A 19,853-nucleotide genomic window follows, 5' to 3' on the forward strand; every position below is an offset into this window, starting at 1 on the left:
TTTGTTAAACCTGTGGACTGATAATACTTTAGCCATTTGCACTATTCTGGGGGGATTATGGCCATGAGGGACCTTGGAGTTCAGGTGCACGGTTCCCGAAAGGTGGAGTCACAGGTAGATTAGGCAGTGAAGAAGGCTTTGAGTATAGAAGTTGGAAAGTTATGTTGTAGTTGTACAGGACATTGGGAGGCCACACCTGGAGTATTGTTTTCAGTATTGGTCGCCTTGCTATAGGAAAGATGTTATCAAACTGGAGAGAGTGAAGAAGAGATTTACAAGGATGTTGCCAAGATTCAAGGGACTGAGCTATAGGGCGAGATTGGACAGGCTAGGACTTTTTTCTTTGGAGCGTAGGAGACTAAGGGGTATAAGATCATGAGAGGTATGGTTAGGATGAATGCACTCAGTCGTTTTCCCAGGGTTGAGGAATTGAGAACTAGAGGCCATAGGTTTAAGTTAAGAGGGAAAAGAATGGGAACCTGAGGAGCAACCTTTTTATACAAAGGGTGCTACATATGTGGAATGAGCTGCCATAGGAAGTGGTTGAGGCAGGGACATTGGCAACATTTAAAAGGCATTTGGACAGATACTTGATAGGAGAGGTTTAGAGGGATATGGGCCAAATTCAGGCAAATGGGATTAGCTTAGTTGGGCTTTTTGTTTGGCATGGATCAGTTTGGGCCGAAAGGCTTGTCTCCATGCCGTAGAGTCTATCTTCTCGCCGCGTCGCGTTCCTGTTCTTGCGGCCATTGTGGATGGGATTAGTATTTGACAAATCTGCGTATTTGAGTGAATAGTTAGTTTCACTCTAATGTGAAGCTCGCCTGATCTACCTGAGGCATTGGGATCTAACCCCATCATCTTGGCGAACTTCATAAACGGGGACCATGTGGAACAGCACTTGCGAGGGCCGTTCAATAGCGTGGTCTTTCTCAGCACTATGAGCGCCTCCTGGAAACGCCCGGCTAAACACACTTGACACGGAACTCTATTGCAAATCGATTAGATTGCGCCCTATGCAAGTTTTCCCTTCTGCGGAGGTAGTTGGACCAGACTCTTCATGACATTTAAACCCAGCAAAGCATCAGATGACTGACTGAACCATTTGTTAGCTCAGCAATTCTTTATTTTTAACAGCATAGAAAAAAAAACTTTTGAAATATTCCAGTTGAGGAATATATATAATTTTTCCATCGCGTCGTGACCATGACACGCAGCTCTGTGGATTGCAGCCAGAGGGTGGGTGAGATACGTTAATGGTGTCATTACCTCTTAAGCGTCAGTGTGTCTCTCTCCCCTCATGGAGCAAACAATTACCCCCTGTAAATGTCACTCTACTGCCCAGCCAACCAGGAGTGGCTCCTACCCCCACTGAGGAACATTGCGTTCACCCCGTGCCGAGTCGGTCGCTGCACCACCCATCCACCCTCTCCATGCAAACGTCCAGTATCACCATGTCCTGGAGTGGGACTCAAACATGGAACTTTTGATTAAGAAGCACAGACACTACCCATTGTGGTACAATGCACCTGACAAGAGTTATACCGAAACCAACAAGTCAGTTTCTGACAGGCAATTAAATAATTTTTAAAAATTAAGTAAGCTAAACAATATCTTGTACACAAATAATGAAAGGTGAGAAACCTAAGTTTATACTGTTCTCTACATATCCTACTGATGAAAATTTGTGTTCAAGATTATTTTAAAACTATGGAAATAAACAGCTTTTCATAACATTGAAAATACACAACAAAATAATACATTCAAAGCATGTATTGCTCCTCACGAAACCAAAATGGACAATCAGAAATGGAAGCAAGGGAAAAGCTGACAAATACAGTGTGCACAAGCGACTTATTTTAAGGCATTTGTCTCCTTCTTATCCATCTTCTCCACAGCGTAGATAACCGTAGATCTATACCTTCAGACAAGTTACTCCAGTCTGTTCAAATGATTGAATTGCCATTTAGGTAGAGGAATGGTCACATCACCATGCAATACTTCCATCACTGAGAGAAAAATAAAACAAAAGATTAGATGCAATACATAATGCACCTAACTCAAGTAACTGTTGTCTTATTTTAGAACTTATATCTTATGTAGCATCATTATAACGTTTAAACAGATGTAAAATGTCATGGCAGGAATAAAATTCAGGTTAAGGTAGCTTGGAATCAAATGAAGAATAAGTTATCAGGCCTGAAGAAGACTGTCCATGCAATAATGTATTTATTTGAGGAGTATAGCCACAGGACAGCTATCACATTAAGTTTATTCTCAACTTTGTAGCTTCAACGAGGCTATACTACACATTCAAGGTAATATTCCAGCTCTTTCATACATTCAAGTCATGCTTGGAACACAAAGACTAAATACTGCAATATTGTTGGCTCATATTAGGCTGGACATTTGAGTAACAATGGCCTTTATAGTCAACAGGAGGTGGTGGAGGGAATATTGTAATGTCTCAGACAGGCGACCATCCGGAAGTGGTGTTTGTAGCAAAAAAGGTTACTTATACACTCCTCCTGCGCCTCAACGTGTCTCCTATTCCCTGGCCCTCACCTGGGCTGGGGTATTTATATCTCAGCAGTCCTTTGAACAGAGGGGTTAGCCCTGCCTCCTCATCTGGGTGGATCATATTCAGGTGAGAGCGCAGGGACTCTGATGTTCCAGATCCCTGGGCCTCCTGCAGGGTTATAACAAATATCTTTTAATTCTTTTCTCTGTTTCCCAGTTGGCTACCAAACATATTTTCAGGCTGGCCAGTAATTGGACTAGAAGGCCTGCACTGGTAATGCTGCAGTTGGAGAACAGAGAGGAGAAAGGCATTGATTGTGAATGGAAGGTCATGGGGGATCGTGGATGGAAGCCATCAGTTATCATGGATGAGCAGTCAAGGGAAGATCAAGGATTTTGGGGGCAACTCAGGATGTAGGGAGGAGGGAGGCCAATTGCAGGAAAGGAAGAAGAATCCAGTAAGGCTGGATGTCATTTTATTGAAACTAAACAGGATTGAGATTAGAATCAGGGCTGGAAGCTGGGCTTGGTGTCAGAGTCTCAAGAGAGACGTAGGCTCAAAGGTGGACCTCTGAGTTGAAGTCCCAGTTAAATAAAGGCTACCTGTCTCATCAGAAGAAATCCTACTGTCTATGAGTACTGAATGACTGTTTCTGCAGAAGACCCCACCAACTGTATACTGGGGCTTTGATCACTCACCGTGCTGGGAAGAAAGCCAGCGACAAATAACCTTATTTGTTACCCTATTCCTTATTATTTTACTCCTTTCCACTCCTCTGTGTTTGTCTGTCTTGTGTCTGTTTTGGGCAACCTGGTGGGTAAGGACAGCTTCCCCAACCCACCAGAAATAGACAGAGCACACCGGTCGCTTCATCCAAAGCCCAGAGCCGGGGAACAGCCGAGGGCGGTAATCACCAAAATGCACCGGTATCAAGACCGGGAACAAATCCTGTGCTGGGCGAGACAAACCAAAAACTGTAACTGGGAAGGTCATGCTGGACAAGAGCAGCATAAACTTTGTGATGCTGTACACAGCCAAGCTGTGGGTCACATTCCAAGGCAGGGAGCACTTTTCACGGCCCCTGCGGACGCGAACAAGTTTGTCCTGGAGAACGGACTCGAGAAACGTCAGCAGAGACAGTGATGAAGAATCCATCGAAGATACTCTTACTTTTTGAGTTGCCAACTGTGAACCAAAATGTTGAACACATTGCGTGGGATTGTACTGCCTCATTCTGGGGATGAGGGAGGAAAGAGAGATTGAGGGCAGCAGAGAGCATTAAACTAATGTGGTAGGGGGATTGGGACCAATGCAGAAAGTCAGAGGGTAGTAAAGAGGGGATAGAAATAAAAGCTAGTAAGGAGAAAAGTGGAAGGCAGAGAAATAGATTGCAGTGCCAAGTATGGCAGGGGGGTGGGAACCAGAGCAGTAGGTCAGCGGGAGAAATAACTGAGGGAGAGCTACAGACTAAGGCCAGTACGATTAAGAGGAAGAACAGGCAGGGAGTGGTTGGTCAACGTAGCGGGGCTGGTGGGCTGAAGTGTATTAGTTTCAATGTGAGGAGTATTTCAGGTAAGACAGATGAACTTAGAACTTGGATTTGAACATAGAACATACAGTGCAGAAGGAGGCCATTCGGCCCAGCGAGTCTGCACCAACCCTCTTAATCGTTCACTTCCACCCTATCCCCGTAACCCAATAACCCCTCCTAACCTTTTTGGACACTAAGGGCAATTTTTCATGGCCAATCCACCTAACCTGCACATCTTTGGACTGTGGGAGGAAACCGGAGCACTCGGAGGAAACCCACGCAAACACGGGGAGAACGTGTAGACTCCGCACAGACAGTGACCCTGCGGGGAATCAAACCTGGGACCCTGGCGCTGTGAAGCCACAGTGATAACCACTGTGCTACCGTGCTGCCCACCAATTTGTATGTGGAATTATGATGTTATTTTGTTCCGTCACCACGTCCGGCCTGTTGTTGCCAGCTTAATGCCCTTGCTGTTTCTGTCCCTGTGTTCCCCGTGTGGCGTTTTCACCCTCCCCCCACTCCCTGTTGCTATTACAGAAACTTGGTTGAAAGAGGGACAGGATTGGCAACTAAACATTCCAGGATTTAGATGCTTCAGGTAGGATAGAGGGGGAGTTGCATTCTTAGTTAAGGAGGATATCACAGCTGTGTTGAGGGAGGACACCTTGGAAGATTCAGGCAGCGAGGCAATATGGGTAGAGCTCAGGAATAGGAAGGATGCTGTCACAGTATTGGGGTTTACTACAAATCTAAGCCAGCGGGAGATTGAGGAGCAGATATGCAGACAGATCATGGAAAGATGCAGAGTGTTGTGGAGTGTTGTGGTTATTGTGGTGCATGATTTTAACTTTCCTTATATTGACTTTAAGGGCATCTAGACAAATAATATAAATAATAATCTCTACTGTCACAAGTAGACTTACATGAACACTGCAATTAAGTTACTATGAAAAACCCCCAGTCATAACATTCCGGCGCCTGTTCGGTACACAGAGGGAGAATTCAGAATGTCCAATTCACCTAACAGCACTTCTTTCAGGACTTGTGGGAGAAAACTGGAACACCCAGAGGAAACCCACGCAGACACGGGGAGAACGTGCAGACTCCACACAGACAGTGACCCAGCGGGGAATCAAACCTGGGACTCTGGTGCTGTGAAGACACAGTGCTAACCACTGTGCTACCGTGCTGCCCACAGGGTGGGAATGGAAGGATACGGACTCTCTAAGTGCATACGATTTTAGTTTAGGCAGGTACCATGGTCGGCGCAGGCTTGGAAGGCAGAAGGGCCCGTTTCTGTGTGGATGAGCAGAGGGATCTAGGTGTCCATGTACATAGATCCCTGAAAGTTGCCACCCAGGTTGATAGGGTTGTGAAGGCTTATGGAGTGTTGGCCTTTATTGGTAGAGGGATTGAGTTCCGGAGTCATGAGGTCATGTTGCAGCTGTACAAAACTCTGGTACGGCCGCATTTGGAGTATTGCGTACAGTTCTGGTCACCGCATTATAGGAAGGACGTGGAGACTTTGGAGCGGGTGCAGAGGAGATTTACCAGGATGTTGCCTGGTATGGAGGGAAAATCCTATGAGGAAAGGCTAATGGACTTGAGGTTGTTTTCGTTGGAGAGAAAGAGGTTAAGAGGAGACTTAATAGAGGCATACAAAATGATCAGGGGGTTAGATAGGGTGGACAGTGAGAGCCTTCTCCCGCGGATGGAAATGGCTGGCACGAGGGGACATAGTTTTAAACTGAGGGGTAATAGATATAGGACAGAGGTCAGAGGTAGGTTCTTTACGCAAAGAGTGGTGAGGCCGTGGAATGCCCTACCTGCAACAGTAGTGAACTCGCCAACATTGAGGGCATTTAAAAGTTTATTGGATAAGCATATGGATGATAATGGCATAGTGTAGGTTAGATGGCTTTTGTTTCGGTGCAACATCGTGGGCCGAAGGGCCTATACTGCGCTGTATCGTTCTATGTTCTATGTTCTGTACTGTTCTTTGTTCTCTGGTCTTTGGATGGCAGATAGGGAGCTCAGAGAAGGGAACTTCACCCAATTGGCGGCCATGTTGGGTAGTATCTGGACAATGGGAAACCCCGGACCGCTGGGGCACAGGCTCATGGCGAGAATGGTGACCGGCCATCTTGGACGGCCCCCTAACAAGGCAAACCCAAGAGTGCAGGGGCACGTCCACCAGGTAAGATGGTTGATCCCGCAGGAGCGGGGGGACAAAAACACCATGAGGATAGTCACCTGGAAAGTCAGGGGACTTAATGGCCCAGTGAAAAGATCCAGAGTCTTCGTCCACCTGAAAAGCTTGAAAGCCAACATAGTCTTCCTCCAAGAGATGCACCTGAGAGAGAAGGGCCGAGTGCAGGTAAGGAAGGGCTGGGCGGGACAAACCTGTCATTTCTGCTACGGGAAGAGGGCCAGGATGGTAGCCATACTGTTAAATAAGAGGACGGTGTTTAAGGCGACAAGGACGGTTACCGATCCAGGGGGACATGGTCAGCGGTGCCTGGACGCTCCCAATCGGGACGACACGGAGTTTAGAAAAAAGACCCTGGAGGAAATGACCGCGAATCATGCTGGGCCTTTATTCTTGGGATTTGGGGCATCGCTGGCTGGCCCAACATTTGTTGCCTTAATTGCCCTTGACCGGAGTGGCTTGCTAGGCCATTTTTAAAAACTATTTAAGTATCTTTATTGCCACAAGTAGGCTTACATTAACACTGCAATGAAGTTACTGTGAAAATCCCCTCGTTGCCACATTCCGGCGCCTGTTCGGGGACACAGGGAGAATTCAGAATGTCCAAAATATCTAACAGCAATTTAGGTAACTTTTCGAGACTTGTGTGAGGAAACCCACGCAGACACGGGGAGAGCGTGCAGACTCCGCAGGCAGTGACCCAGCCGGGAATCGAGCCTGGGACCCTGGTGCTGTGAAGCCACAGTGCTAACCACTATGCTACCGTGCTGCCACTTTCAATCAGAGGAGGCGGTAAAGAGTCAACCACACAACTGCCAGACCGGGTAAGGATGGCAGATTTGCTTCCCCGAAGGACATTTGTGAGCCAGGGTTCACGACATGGGTTTTTACGACAATTGACAATAGTTTCATGGTCATCATTAGACTTCTAATTCCAGATTTGGGTTTTTATTGAATTTAAATTTCACCATCTGCCATGGTAGGTTTCGAACTCGGGACCCCGGAGCGTTACCTTGGGTCTCTGGATTACTCGTCTAGTAACAATACCACTGTGCTACTGCCTCCCTGAACTGCATTCAGGATCCTTGGACAGACTGGTTGAATCCCAAAACAGGAAAGACCTCCAACATGGCGAAAGAACTCGGCACTTTCATGAAGCAGATGGGGGCAGTGGACCCATGGCGGTTCACCCACCCAGGGGAGAAGAAGTTCTCCTTCATCTCCCAAGTACACAAAGTATATTCACGGATCGACTTCTTTATAGTGGAGAAATTGATGCTTCCAGGGCTAGTAAGAGCCTAATATTCTGCGATTGTAATTTCCGCCACGCTCCAAAATACGTGTATGTGAATTTGGAGACTGGCCGTGCCCAACGTCCCGTCCCCATGGAGGTTGGACACGGCCCTCAGCGATTTTCATTTCATTTTCTGGTCCATAAGGCTTTCTACCAGAAAATATCACAGGCCATGGACGAATATATTACTAACAACCAGAATGGGGGGGTCTCACCCTCCACGTTCTGGGAGGCACTGGAGGCTATGATCAGGCGTGAAATAATCGCTTACAAAGCATGGAGAAGTAGGGAAGAGAGGGTGGCTCGGCAACAGCTAGTCGACTCCATACTGAAAGTAGACTGGTAATTCTCCAAGGCCCTGACGGTAGAGGGAGGAAAAAGCTATAAATGGGACTTTGACCTGCTCTCCATGAGGAAAGCAGTGTACCAACACAGCCAGGCATGGGGAACTCTGTACGAGCATGGAGAGAAGCCCAGCTGCTGCCGGCTCACCAGCTGAGGAAGCTGGCAGCCATGAAATAGCCCAGATTAGGGACAGCAGAGGCAAACTAGTAGGGGAGCTGGAAAAGGTCAACAAAACATTCAAGACCTTCTACCGGGCTTGTACACCTCTTAGCCTCCAAAAGGGACTTGAGGATGAAGCAGTTCCTCAGTGGACTGGACATGCCAGTCAAGCAGGGTAGGAGATGGACTTGGAAGCACTGCAGAAACTGGGAGGAGTCAAGGAGGGCTAACACTCAAATTGACGAGACAAGAGAAAAGTGGGAAGAGGACTTTGGGTTGAAATAGGGAGGGGACTCTGGATCTAAGCATTCACAGGGTCAACTCCACCTCCACATTCGCAAGCCTAAGCATAATGCAGCTAAAAGTAGTACACAGAGCACACTTAACTAGAACCGGAATGAGCAGGTTCTTCCCGGAGGTTGAGGACAAATGCGAACGGTGCCAAGGAGGCTCGACCAACCACGCCCATATGTTCTAGTCTTGCCCCGGACTTGTTGGGTTTTGGACAGCCTAGTTTGAGGCAATATCCAAGGTGGTGGGCATGAGGGTGGAGCCTTGCCCAAAAGTGGCAGTCTTAGGGTATCAGTAAGAAGTCTTACAACATCAGGTTAAAGTCCAACAGGTTTGTTTCGATGTCACTAGCTTTCGGAGCGCTGCTCCTTCCTCAGGTGAATCAGAACAGCCAGATCCCTTCACGGGGAAGAGGGCTGACGCCCTTGCCCTTGTGTCCCTAATCGGCCCCCGGAGAATCCTGTTCGGCTGGTGATCAGCGGCACCACCCAAGCTCCAGGCTGTCTGACCTATCGGAATTTCTCCAGATGGAGAAAACTAAATTCACCATCCAAGGGTCGGAGAGGGCTTCCACAAAACATGGGAGCCATTCACCCAGTTGTTCCAAGAACTGTTTGTAGCCAACAGCCAATAAGCCAAAGAAAAGGAGAGGGTAGTCATGGTATAACAAGGATAGAGGGGTGGGGGAAGAGTGGTTGGGGGGGGGGGGGGGGGGGTGGAATAAGGAACCATGGAACCCAACCATGCTCAGCAAATAACAAAATACACGGCATCCCGCAAACTCAACTGGAGCAGGACACAAGAGCAGACGAGAGAAGGAGGCACCCCAGGTGGTCAGAGGGGGAGGAGGGTCAGGAAGAAAGGGGGGAGAGGGAAAGCAGGGGACCCAGCCAGAACTAAACGTCGACTGGAAAATGAAAAACAAGAATCTGTAACCATTGTAAATAAAGCTTGACACAATTCACACCTCTTTAACCTGGGGTTACCCCATCTCTGGATCTGTAAAGATTTAATCACCTGCTAATGCTCGCATTCCAAGCATTGTCTGGCATCTTTGAATCTGTCTATATATATGTTTCTGGAACATACCTCTTCATTCACCTGAGGAAGGAGCAGCGCTCCGAAAGCTAGTGATATCGAAACAAACCTGTTGGACTTTAACCTGGTCTTGTAAGACTTGTGCTCACCCCAGTCCAACTCCGGCATCTCCACATCATTGTAAATAACGTAAGACAACTGATGTAAATAACAGAAGCTGACCAATATATGTATATTTTTATTTATTTTTCTTTGGTTTTCAAATGTATGTCTATGCTTATCTTTGTTCTGTATATTACTAAAAACCTCAATAAGAACATTTTGTTAAAAAGCAAGTCTTCAGCTGCACGGCCAGAGGCCTCGGCAGTTGGTGGGGGTTAAGGGTGGTCGATAGGCCACAAGGCCAGAGGCCTCGGCAGTTGGTGGGGGCTATGGGTGGTCGATAGGCCGCACGGCCAGAGGCCTCGGCAGTTGGTGGGGGTCATGGGTGGTCGATGGGCCGCAAGGCCAGAGGCCTCGGCAGTTGGTGGGGGTCATGGGTGGTCGATGGGCCGCAAGGCCAGAGGCCTCGGCAGTTGATGCGGGTTATGGGTGGTTGATGCCGCAAGGCCAGAGGCCTCGGCAGTTGGTGGGGGCTATGGGTGGTCGATAGGCCGCACGGCCAGAGGCCTCGGCAGTTGGTGGGGGTTAAGGGTGGTCGATAGGCCGCAAGGCCAGAGGCCTCGGCAGTTGGTGGGGGTCATGGGTGGTCGATGGGCCGCAAGGCCAGAGGCCTCGGCAGTTGGTGGGGGTCATGGGTGGTCGATGGGCCGCAAGGCCAGAGGCCTCGGCAGTTGATGCGGGTTATGGGTGGTTGATGCCGCAAGGCCAGAGGCCTCGGCAGTTGGTGGGGGTCATGGGTGGTCGATGGGCCGCACGGCCAGAGGCCTCGGCAGTTGGTGGGGGTTATGGGTGGTCGATGGACTGCACGGCCTGAGGCCTCGGCGGTTGGTGGGGGTTTTGGGTGGTCGATGGGCGAGACGGGCAGGGGCAAGAGTTTCCCCCGGAACTGGTTATCCCGACACTGCCTCCCCCCCCCCCCCCCTTGTCATGGCAGCCCACCCATGTGGAGGGTCCCCACCCCCAGCCGAGAGTTTCCCAAGCCCTGACAAGCACTGGGGTGGCAAGCCAAGCAGGGCTCTTTGCCTGTGAGCAAAGATGGCTACTCACCTTCTCGGGTCCCAACAGAAGTCCTTCCGCCAGGTTCACATTTTTAATAAAGGGGTACTAACCGGCGCCAACGTGAGCACTTGCTGAGGAGGCCGATGAATGACAGGCGGCTGTTGGATAAGGGGTGGTTTCTGTTAACAGTATGGAAATAGGGTTTAAGTGGTGATAATTGGATTCTCCTGGCCGGTTGCATCACAAACTGTTTGGCGTCTGGCGTGGTTCTCGTTTTCGGCACTTTCCCGCTATATACCGGCCTTGTTTCGCTTGATTGAGAGAGTAACGAGGCCGGAGAATCTGGCTCATTGTCTTAACTAGCTCAATCAGGGAGGGGGAAGCACAAATAGTAGTTTTATTGAATCCAATAAGACATTTTATAGGGGAGCCATTGCTACATAGATAAAATTCTGTATTACTTGCCCAAACAGATTGAATTGGCCTGTTTAATATAGCGCCAACCTTAGTTTGTGGCTTTTTCTGAAGATTTACTCAAGAAGTTGATACCACGTGCTGAATTTGTTTCACCAGTTTTAGCCACAGTGGAGCTGCTTCTTCCTTTTTCAGTCTTCGGCAATTGACATTGATCATCCTCCACTGAAGAGACCTTCCAGACATCATCTTTTTTCTCTTGGATGAACTATAAACAGATTTCAATTCAACACAGGTGACAGTTGAAAAATGCAAATAACCACTCTTTGAATTGGATTTTAATTGTCAGGCAGCTGTCTGGTAGATTGTAACGGCAAATTAAAATGAACTCTTTATCATGACTCTTTTTTCAGCCAGTTTTGTAAAGTAGTTGGTATAAGATGATTTGCACACTGTGCTTTCCTCTCGGATTTTAAAACAAAAAAAATAAAATTGATCTCTAATTTCAATTTGATAAAATTTACTGTAACATAAGTTATTCAAGATAATTCTACAGCTACCCATATTGGTATAAATATTATAAGAATTATTTACATTTTTACAGGAAAAATTGCAGTTGACAATTACAGCACAATGGAATAAAAAGGGAAGTCATGTGTGACCAACTTGATTTAATTTTTCAAACAGGTGACCAAGTGTGTAGATGAGGAAAATGCATTTGACGTAGTCTACTTGGACTTCAGCAAGACTTTTGATAAGGCCCCAAATGGGAGACTGATAGCGAAGGTAAGAGCCCTTGGGATTCAAGGAAACTTAGCAAATTGGATCCAAGATTGGCTGAGTGGCAGGAAGCAGAGGGCGATGGTCGAGGGGTGTTACTCTGACTGGAAGCCTGTGTCTGGTGGGTTACCACAGGGGCCCTTGCTGTTTCTGATTTATATAAATGATTTAGATATGAATGTAGGAGGGTTCATCAGTAAGTTGGCGGATAATACGAAAGTTGGTGGGGTGGTAAATAGTGAGGAGGATAGCCTTTGATTACAGGAGGGTATAGATGGGCTGATCAGTAGCAAATAGAATTCAATCCAGATAAGTTGAGGTGATGCACTTGGGCAGGAAAAACAAGGCAATGGAATACATGATAAACGTCAGGACCTTGGAAAGCATCGAGGATCAGAGGGACCTTGGTGTCCATGTACATTGGTCATTTAAGGTAATAAGAGTAGTTGGATACAGTGGTTAAGAAAATATGTGGTATCCTTGCCTTTATTATGTGAGACGTAGGACGGGACTCTCCGACCCCCCGCCGGGCAGGAGAATCGCCGGGGGGCGGCGTGAATCCCGCCCCGACGCCAGCTGCCAGATTCTCCGGCGCCGGTTTTTCGGTGGGGGCGGGAATCGCATCGCGCCGGTTAGGGGCCGTTGGCAGTGGCCCCCCCCCCCCCGGTGATTCTCCGCCCTCTGCGGGCTGGCCTGTGCCATGGGGGCACTCTTTCCCTCCGCGCCAGCAGCTGTAACGGCCCGCCATGGCCAGCGTGGAGAAGAACCCCCTTGCGCATGCGCTGGGATGACGCCAGTATACGCTGGCGCTCCCGCGCATACGCCAACTCGCACCGGCCGGCGGAGGCCCTTCGGCGCCGGTTGGCGCGGCGCCAACCCCGCCAGTGCCGGCCTAACCCCTGAAGGTGCGGATGATTCTGCACCTTCCGGGCGGCCTGACGCCGGAGTGTTTCACGCCACTCCTCGGCATCGGTATGGCCCGCCCCGTCGGCTAGTTGAGATTCCCGGCCATAAAGTTTAAAAGCAGGGAGATTATGCTGGATTTGTGTAAAACATTGATTAGGCCAGAGAGTATTATGTGCAGTTCTGGAATCCACATTATAGGAGGGATGTGATAGCACTGGAAAGGGAGCAGAGGAGATTTACGAGGATGTAGCCTGGGCTGGAGAGTTTTAATTATGAAGAGAGATTGGATAGACTGGGGTTGTTTTCCTTGGAGCAGAGGGGATTGAGGGGGACATGATTGCTATGCATAAAATTATGAGAGGCATAGATAGTCAGGAAGAAACCTTCCACCTGGTAGAGGGGTCAAATGACCATGGGGCATAGATTTAAGGTAAGGGATGGAGGAAAAATGTTTTTACCCATAAGGTGGTGGGAGTTTGGAACTCGTAACCTGAAAAGGTGGTTGGCGCAGAGATCCTCATTAAATTTAAGAAGTACTTAGATATGTACTAGCCAAATGCTGGAAAATGGGATTAGAACAGTTATGTGGCTGTTACTGCAGATGTGATGGGCCGAAGGCCCTTTTCTGTGCTGTATGACTCTATGCCTCTATAAAAGCTAATAAGGAAACAGGATCTGTAATTTTACATCTATGACAACACTAGCTGTACAGAGGGCAGCAAAGTGGTGTCATGATATCCACATTAACATATCATGGTGCAATCACACACACATACTGATGGACAGGTAGACGGACCAATCAACACACACAACATCGCAGCCAATCACCAGTGAGAGCACACGCACTATAAAGACAGGGAACACCACAGTTCCTGCTCATTCTACCAGGATATAACTCAGAGCATAGAGCTCACAGCATGCCACTCAGGCATGTGCTGAGTGCCTCACTAAGATAGTGCTAGTGCTGGGTCCACAGGCTAGCTGGTGAAGTACGAACCACAGCCAGAAGTTAATAGTTATTATTGTACAGAATAATAAAACAGAGTTGTGCTATCTACAACCGTGTTGGTTCATTTCTGTATCGGAACACCCAACACGACAGGTGGTACAGTGGTTAACACTGCTGCCTCACGGCGTTGAGCACCCGGTTTCGATCCCGACTCCAGGTCACTGTCCATGTGGAATTTACACATTCTCCCCATGTCTGCGTGGGTTTCACACCCACAACCCAAAAAGATGTGCTGTGTAGCTGGACTGGCCACGCTAAATTGCCCCTTAATTGGAAAGAAAAAGAGTTGGGTACTATTTTTAAAAAAATTTTTTGGAGTGATCGTACTTCCTCCAGAAATTACACTGAATTTTATTTTGGATTCTTTATCTTGGGCCTCAATATTAATGTGGAAGTAGGAAACGAGTGTGGGGGGAGATAAACACCTAATATTGTGGTAGAACCAAAATACTGCAGATGCTGGAAATCTGAAATAAACACAGAAAATTCTGGGAAAACTCAGCAGGTCTGGCAGCATCTGTAGAGAGAGAAAAAAACAGTTAATGTTTCGAATCTCTCTCCTTCAGGTATCGCACAGACACAAAACATTAACTCCCGTTTCACTCTCCACAGATGGTGCCAGACCTGTTGTAACAGTGGGAAGGACGAGGACCACAGGGTGCAATTTCCTGTTGCCGACTACAAGACCCATTTCAGACATGAAATAGTGGAGGGTATTTGGAGACAAGTCATAGAATTTACAGTGCAGAAGAAGGCCATTCGACCCATCGAGTCTGCACCGGCTCTTGGAAAGAGCACCCTACCCAAGGTCAACACCGTCACCCTATCCCCATAACCCAGTAACGCTACTCAACACTAAGGGCAATTTTGGACGCTAAGGGCAATTTACCATGGCCAATCCACTTAACCCACACATCTTTGGACTGTGGGAGGAAACCAGAGCACCCGGAGGAAACCCACGCAGACACGGGGAGGATGTGCAGACTCCGCACAGACAGTGACCCAAGCCGGAATCGAACCTGGGACCCTGGAGCTGTGAAGCAATTGTGCTATCCACAATGCTACCGTGCTACTCACGGTATGATGGAAGAATGAGCACAGCACATGGCATTCTCCGTTATAGTGGCAGAGTGTTGGCGCCGTCGTAAACGGCGGAGCGTTTAATGACGGCGTCAGCGGGCCTCTAGGAGCAGCGATCCTGCAGCGCATAAGGTCAGCTGCGAGAAGCGTGGGGGGAGCGGCCCCAGACCGGTGTTGAATACGCGGGCCACATTATTGTCGCGGCGCCGCATCGCATAAGTTGCGCGAGCGGCGCTCACTGCCGTGTTGGCTGATGATACGGGAGAGGTGAGCGCTTGTGACACTCTCAGGACAGACACGGATGGGGCTGCGGCTGAGGGGGGGGGCGGGTCCTCCATGTTGTGGGGCGGGGAGGGGGCTGGGCCTCTATGTTGGCAGGGCGGGTCCTCCATGTTGTACGGCGGGGAGGGGGCTGGGCCTCTATGTTGGCGGGGGGGGTCCTCCATGTTGTGCGGCGGGGAGGGGGCTGGGCCTCTATGTTGGCGGGGTGGGTCCTCCATGTTGTGGGGGGGGGGCTAAGCCTCGATTTTGGCGGGGTGGGTCCTCTATGTCGGAGGGGGGTTGGCTGGGCCTCTGTGTTGGCGGGGTGGGGCCGCTACGTTCAGGGGGGGGGCCCTCTATACTGGAAGGGCGTGTCCTCCATCTTCGGGGGGGAGGGCTCTATGTTGGGGGGGCGGGTCCTCCATGTTCGGGGAGGGAGGTGCCTCTATGCTAGAGCTGTTGGGGAGAGTTTAAACTAATGTGGCAGGGGGATGGGAACCGATGCAGGAAGTTGGAAGGTAGTAAAACAGGGACAGAAACAAAAGGCAGTAAGGGGGAAAGTGTAAGGCAGAGACGCCATAGTCAAAAATCAAAAAGGGCGACAGTACAAGGTACAGTGACTGAGGGGAGCTCAGTGAATAGGACCAGGAATACGAAAAGGAATAAAACGGGAAGTGAAAACATTAATGGTAAGCGACGCCGCAGGTTGTTACATGATGATACGGGTTCAATGACATGGAAAATTAGGAGAAAGGTTAAGAGGAAATATAACTTAGGAGAGGTTACTGATCGAGGTGTTAAGATTCAGAACAGAGTTTAAAAAGCCAACATAAGTGTACTTTACCTGAATGCTCGTAGTATTCGGAATAAGGTAAATGAGTTGATGGCGCAAATAGAACATAGAACATAGAACAATACAGTGCAGTACAGGCCCTTCGGCCCACAATGTTGCACTGACATGGGAAGTCAAAAAAACAAAAGCCATCTAACCTACACTATGCCATTATCATCCATATGCTTATCCAATAAACTTTTAAATGCCCTCAATGTTGGCGAGTTCACTACTGTTGCAGGTAGGGCATTCCACGGCCTCGCCACTCTTTGCGTAAAGAACCTACCTCTGACCTCTGTCCTATATCTATTACCCCTCAGTTTAAGGCTATGTCCCCTCGTGCTAGCCATCTCCATCCGCGTGAGAAGGCTCTCACTGTCCACCCTATCTAACCCCCTGATCATTTTGTATGCCTCTATTAAGTCTCCTCTTAACCTTCTTCTCTCTAACGAAAACAACCTCAAGTCCATCAGCCTTTCCTCATAAGATTTTCCCTCCATACCAGGCAACATCCTAGTAAATCTCCTCTGCACCCGTTCCAAAGCTTCCACGTCCTTCCTATAATGAGGTGACCAGAACTGTAGGCAATACTCCAAATACGGCCGTACCAGAGTTTTGTACAGCTGCAACATGACCTCCTGACTCCGGAACTCAATTCCTCTACCAATAAAGGCCAATACTCCATAGGCCTTCTTCACAACCCTATCAACCTGTGTGCCAACTTTCAGGGATCTATGTACATGGACACCGAGATCCCTCTGCTCATCCACACGTCCAAGAATTTCACCATTAGCCAAATATTCCGCATTCCTGTTATTCCTTCCAAAGTGAATCACCTCACACTTCTCTACATTAAACTCCATTTGCCACCTCTCAGCCCAGCTCTGCAGCTTATCTATGTCCCTCTGTAACCTGCAACATCCTTCCGCACTGTCGACAACACCACCGACTTTAGTGTCATCTGCAAATTTACTCACCCACCCATCTGCGGCCTCCTCTAGGTCATTTATAAAAATGACAAACAGCAACGGACCCAGAACAGATCCTTGTGGTACGCCACTTGTAACTGAACTCCATTTTGAACATTTCCCATCAACCACCACCCTCTGTCTTCTTTCAGCGAGCCAATTTCTGATCCACATCTCTAAATCACCCTCAATCCCCAGCCTCCATATTTTCTGCAATAGCCTACCGTGGGGAACCTTATCAAACGCTTTACTTAAATCCATATACACCACATCAACTGCTCTACCCTCGTCTACCTGTTCAGTCACCTTCTCAAAGAACTTGATAAGGTTTGTGAGGCATGACCTACCCTTCACAAAGCCATGCTGACTATCCCTAATCATATTATTCCTATCTAGATGATAATAAATCTTGTCTCTTATAATCCCCTCCAAGACTTTACCCACAACAGACGTGAGGCTCACCGGTCTATAGTTGCCGGGGTTGTCTCTACTCCCCTTTTTGAACAAAGGGACCACATTTGCTATCCTCCAGTCCTCTGGCACTATTCCTGTAGCCAATGATGACATAAAAATCAAAGCCAAAGGCCCAGCAATCTCTTCCCTGGCCTCTCAGAGAATCCTAGGATAAATCCCATCAGGCCCCGGGGACTTATCTATTTTCAGCCTGTCCAGAATTGCCAACACCTCTTCCCTACGTACCTCAATTCCATCTATTCTAATAGCCTGGATCTCACCATTCTCCTCCACAACATTATCTTTTTCCTGAGTGAATACTGACGAAAAATATTCATTCAGTATCTCGCCTATCTCTTCAGACTCCACACACAACTTCCCATCCCTGTCCTTGACTGGCCCTACTCTTACCCTAGTCATTCTTTTATTCCTGACATACTTCTAGAAAGCTTTTGGGTTTTCCTTGATCCTACCTGCCAAATACTTCTCATGTCCCCTCCTTGCTCGTCTTAGCTCTCTCTTTAGATCTTTCCTCGCTACCTTGTACCTATCAAGCGCCCCAACTGAAACTTCACACCTCATCTTCACATACGCCTCCTTCTTCCTCTTAACAAGAGATTCCACTTCTTTGGTAAACCATGGTTCCCTCGCTCGACGCCTTCCTCCCTGCCTGCCCGGTACGTACTTATCAAGAACACGCAGTAGCTGTTCCTTGAACAAGCTCCACATATCCAGTGTGCCCAACACTTGCAGCCTACTTCTCCAACCTACCCCTCCCAAGTCATGTCTAATGGCATCATAATTGCCCTTCCCCCAGCTATAACTCCTACCCTGCGGGGTATACTTATCCCTTTCCATCACTAACGTAAATGTCACCGAATTGTGGTCACTGTCCCCAAAGTGCTCTCCTACCTCCAAATCTAACACCTGGCCTGGTTCATTATCCTAAACCAAATCCAATGTGACCTCGCCTCTTGTTGGCCTGTCAACATATTGTGGCAGGAAACCCTCCTGCACACATTGTACAAAAAACGACCCATATAGTACTCGAACTATATCTTTTCCAGTCAATATTTGGAAAGTTAAAGTCTCCCATAATAACTACCCTGTTACTTTCGCTCTTATCCAGAATCATCTTCGCCATCCTTTCCTCTACATCCATATAACTATTTGGAGGCCTATAGAAAACTCCCAACAGGGTGACCTCTCCTTTCCTGTTTCTAACCTCAGCCCATACTACCTTGGAACAAGAGTCCCCATCTAGCATCCTCTCTGCCACCGTAATACTGCTCTTGACTAGCAGCGCCACACCTCCCCCTCTTTTTCCTCCTTCTCTGAGCTTAATAAAACACCTAAACCCCGGAACCTGCAACAACCATTCTTGTCCCTGCTCTGTCCATGTCTCCGAAATGGCCACAACATCGAAGTCCCAGGTACCAACCCATGCTGCCAGTTCCCCTACCTTATTTCGTATACTCCTGGCATTGAAGTAGACACACTTCAAACCACCTACCTGAACACTGGCCCCCTCCTGCGAAGTCAAATCTGTGCTCCTGACCTTTATACTCTCAATCTCCTGTACCCTAAAACTACAATCCAGGTTCCCATGCCCCTGCTGCATTAGTTTAAACCCCCCCAAAGAGCACTAACAAATCTCCCCCCCAGGGTATTTGTGCCCCTCAGGTTCAGATGTAGACCATCCTGTCTGTAGAGATCCCACCTTCCCCAGAAAGAGCCCCAGTTATCCAGAAATCTGAATCCCTCCCGCCTGCACCATCCCTGTAGCCACGTGTTTAATTGCTCTCTCTCCCTATTCCTCATCTCATTATCACGTGGCACGGGCAACAACCCAAAGATAACAACTCTGTTTGTTCTCGTTCTGAACTTCCATCCTAGCTCCCTGAAAGCCTGCCTGACATCCTTGTCCCCTTTCCTACCTATGTCGTTAGTGCCAATGTGGACCACGACTTGGGGCTGCTCCCCCTCCCCTTAAGGACCCGGAAAACACGATCTGAGACATCACGTACCCTTGCATCTGGGAGGCAACATACCAAACGTGAGTCTCTCTCGCTCCCACAAAATCTCCTATCTGTGCCCCTGACTATCGAGTCCCCAATTACTAATGCTCTGCTCCTCTCCCCCCTTCCCTTCTGAGCAACAGGGACAGACTCCGTGCCAGATGCCCGTACCCCATGGCTTACCCCTGGTAAGTCCCCCCCCCCACAAGTATCCAAAGCGGTATACTTGTTACTCAGGGGAACGACCGCAGGGGATCCCTGCACGGACTGCTTCTTCCCAGTCCCTCTTACAGTTACCCATCTATCTCCAATCATTGGTGTAACTAATTCCCTGAAGCTGCTATCTATGACCCCCTCTGCCTCCCGAATGATCCGAAGTTCATCCAACTCCAGCTCCAGTTCCCAAACTCGGTCTTGGAGGAGCTGGAGATGGCTGCACTTCCTGCAGGTAAAATCAGCAGGGACACTAACATCCCTCACCTCAAACATCCTGCAGGAGGAACATTGCCTGCCATCCCTCTAACATCCAACCAAGATCTGAATAATAAAAAAAAAATTTTTTTTTAAATAATGTAAATAT

The 19,853-nt window shown here is 48.5% G+C and overlaps 1 protein-coding gene across 9 annotated transcripts in view; it reads right to left on the reverse strand.

The window, feature by feature from the left end:
- Positions 1 to 1,089: 1,089 nt before the first annotated feature.
- Positions 1,090 to 19,853, reverse strand: part of dzip1 (DAZ interacting zinc finger protein 1) — a 646,334-nt gene continuing 627,570 nt past the window's right edge. For 6 of the 9 annotated variants that reach the window (XM_072476252.1, XM_072476251.1, XM_072476248.1 and 3 more), the window contains 2 exons: positions 11,057 to 11,234; positions 1,090 to 2,009 (listed from right to left, as the gene is read on the reverse strand). In XM_072476252.1, the coding sequence (XP_072332353.1) occupies positions 11,058 to 11,234 (177 nt within the window). In that variant the 3' untranslated portion in view covers positions 1,090 to 2,009; position 11,057. Of the gene's footprint in view, positions 2,010 to 11,056; positions 11,235 to 19,853 lie in introns of those variants that run through there. The other 3 variants (XR_011935128.1, XM_072476250.1, XR_011935127.1) reach the window with 2 other exon arrangements.

The sequence above is a fragment of the Scyliorhinus torazame genome, chromosome 15 (assembly GCF_047496885.1).
Source record: "Scyliorhinus torazame isolate Kashiwa2021f chromosome 15, sScyTor2.1, whole genome shotgun sequence".
Lineage (NCBI taxonomy): Eukaryota > Metazoa > Chordata > Chondrichthyes > Carcharhiniformes > Scyliorhinidae > Scyliorhinus > Scyliorhinus torazame.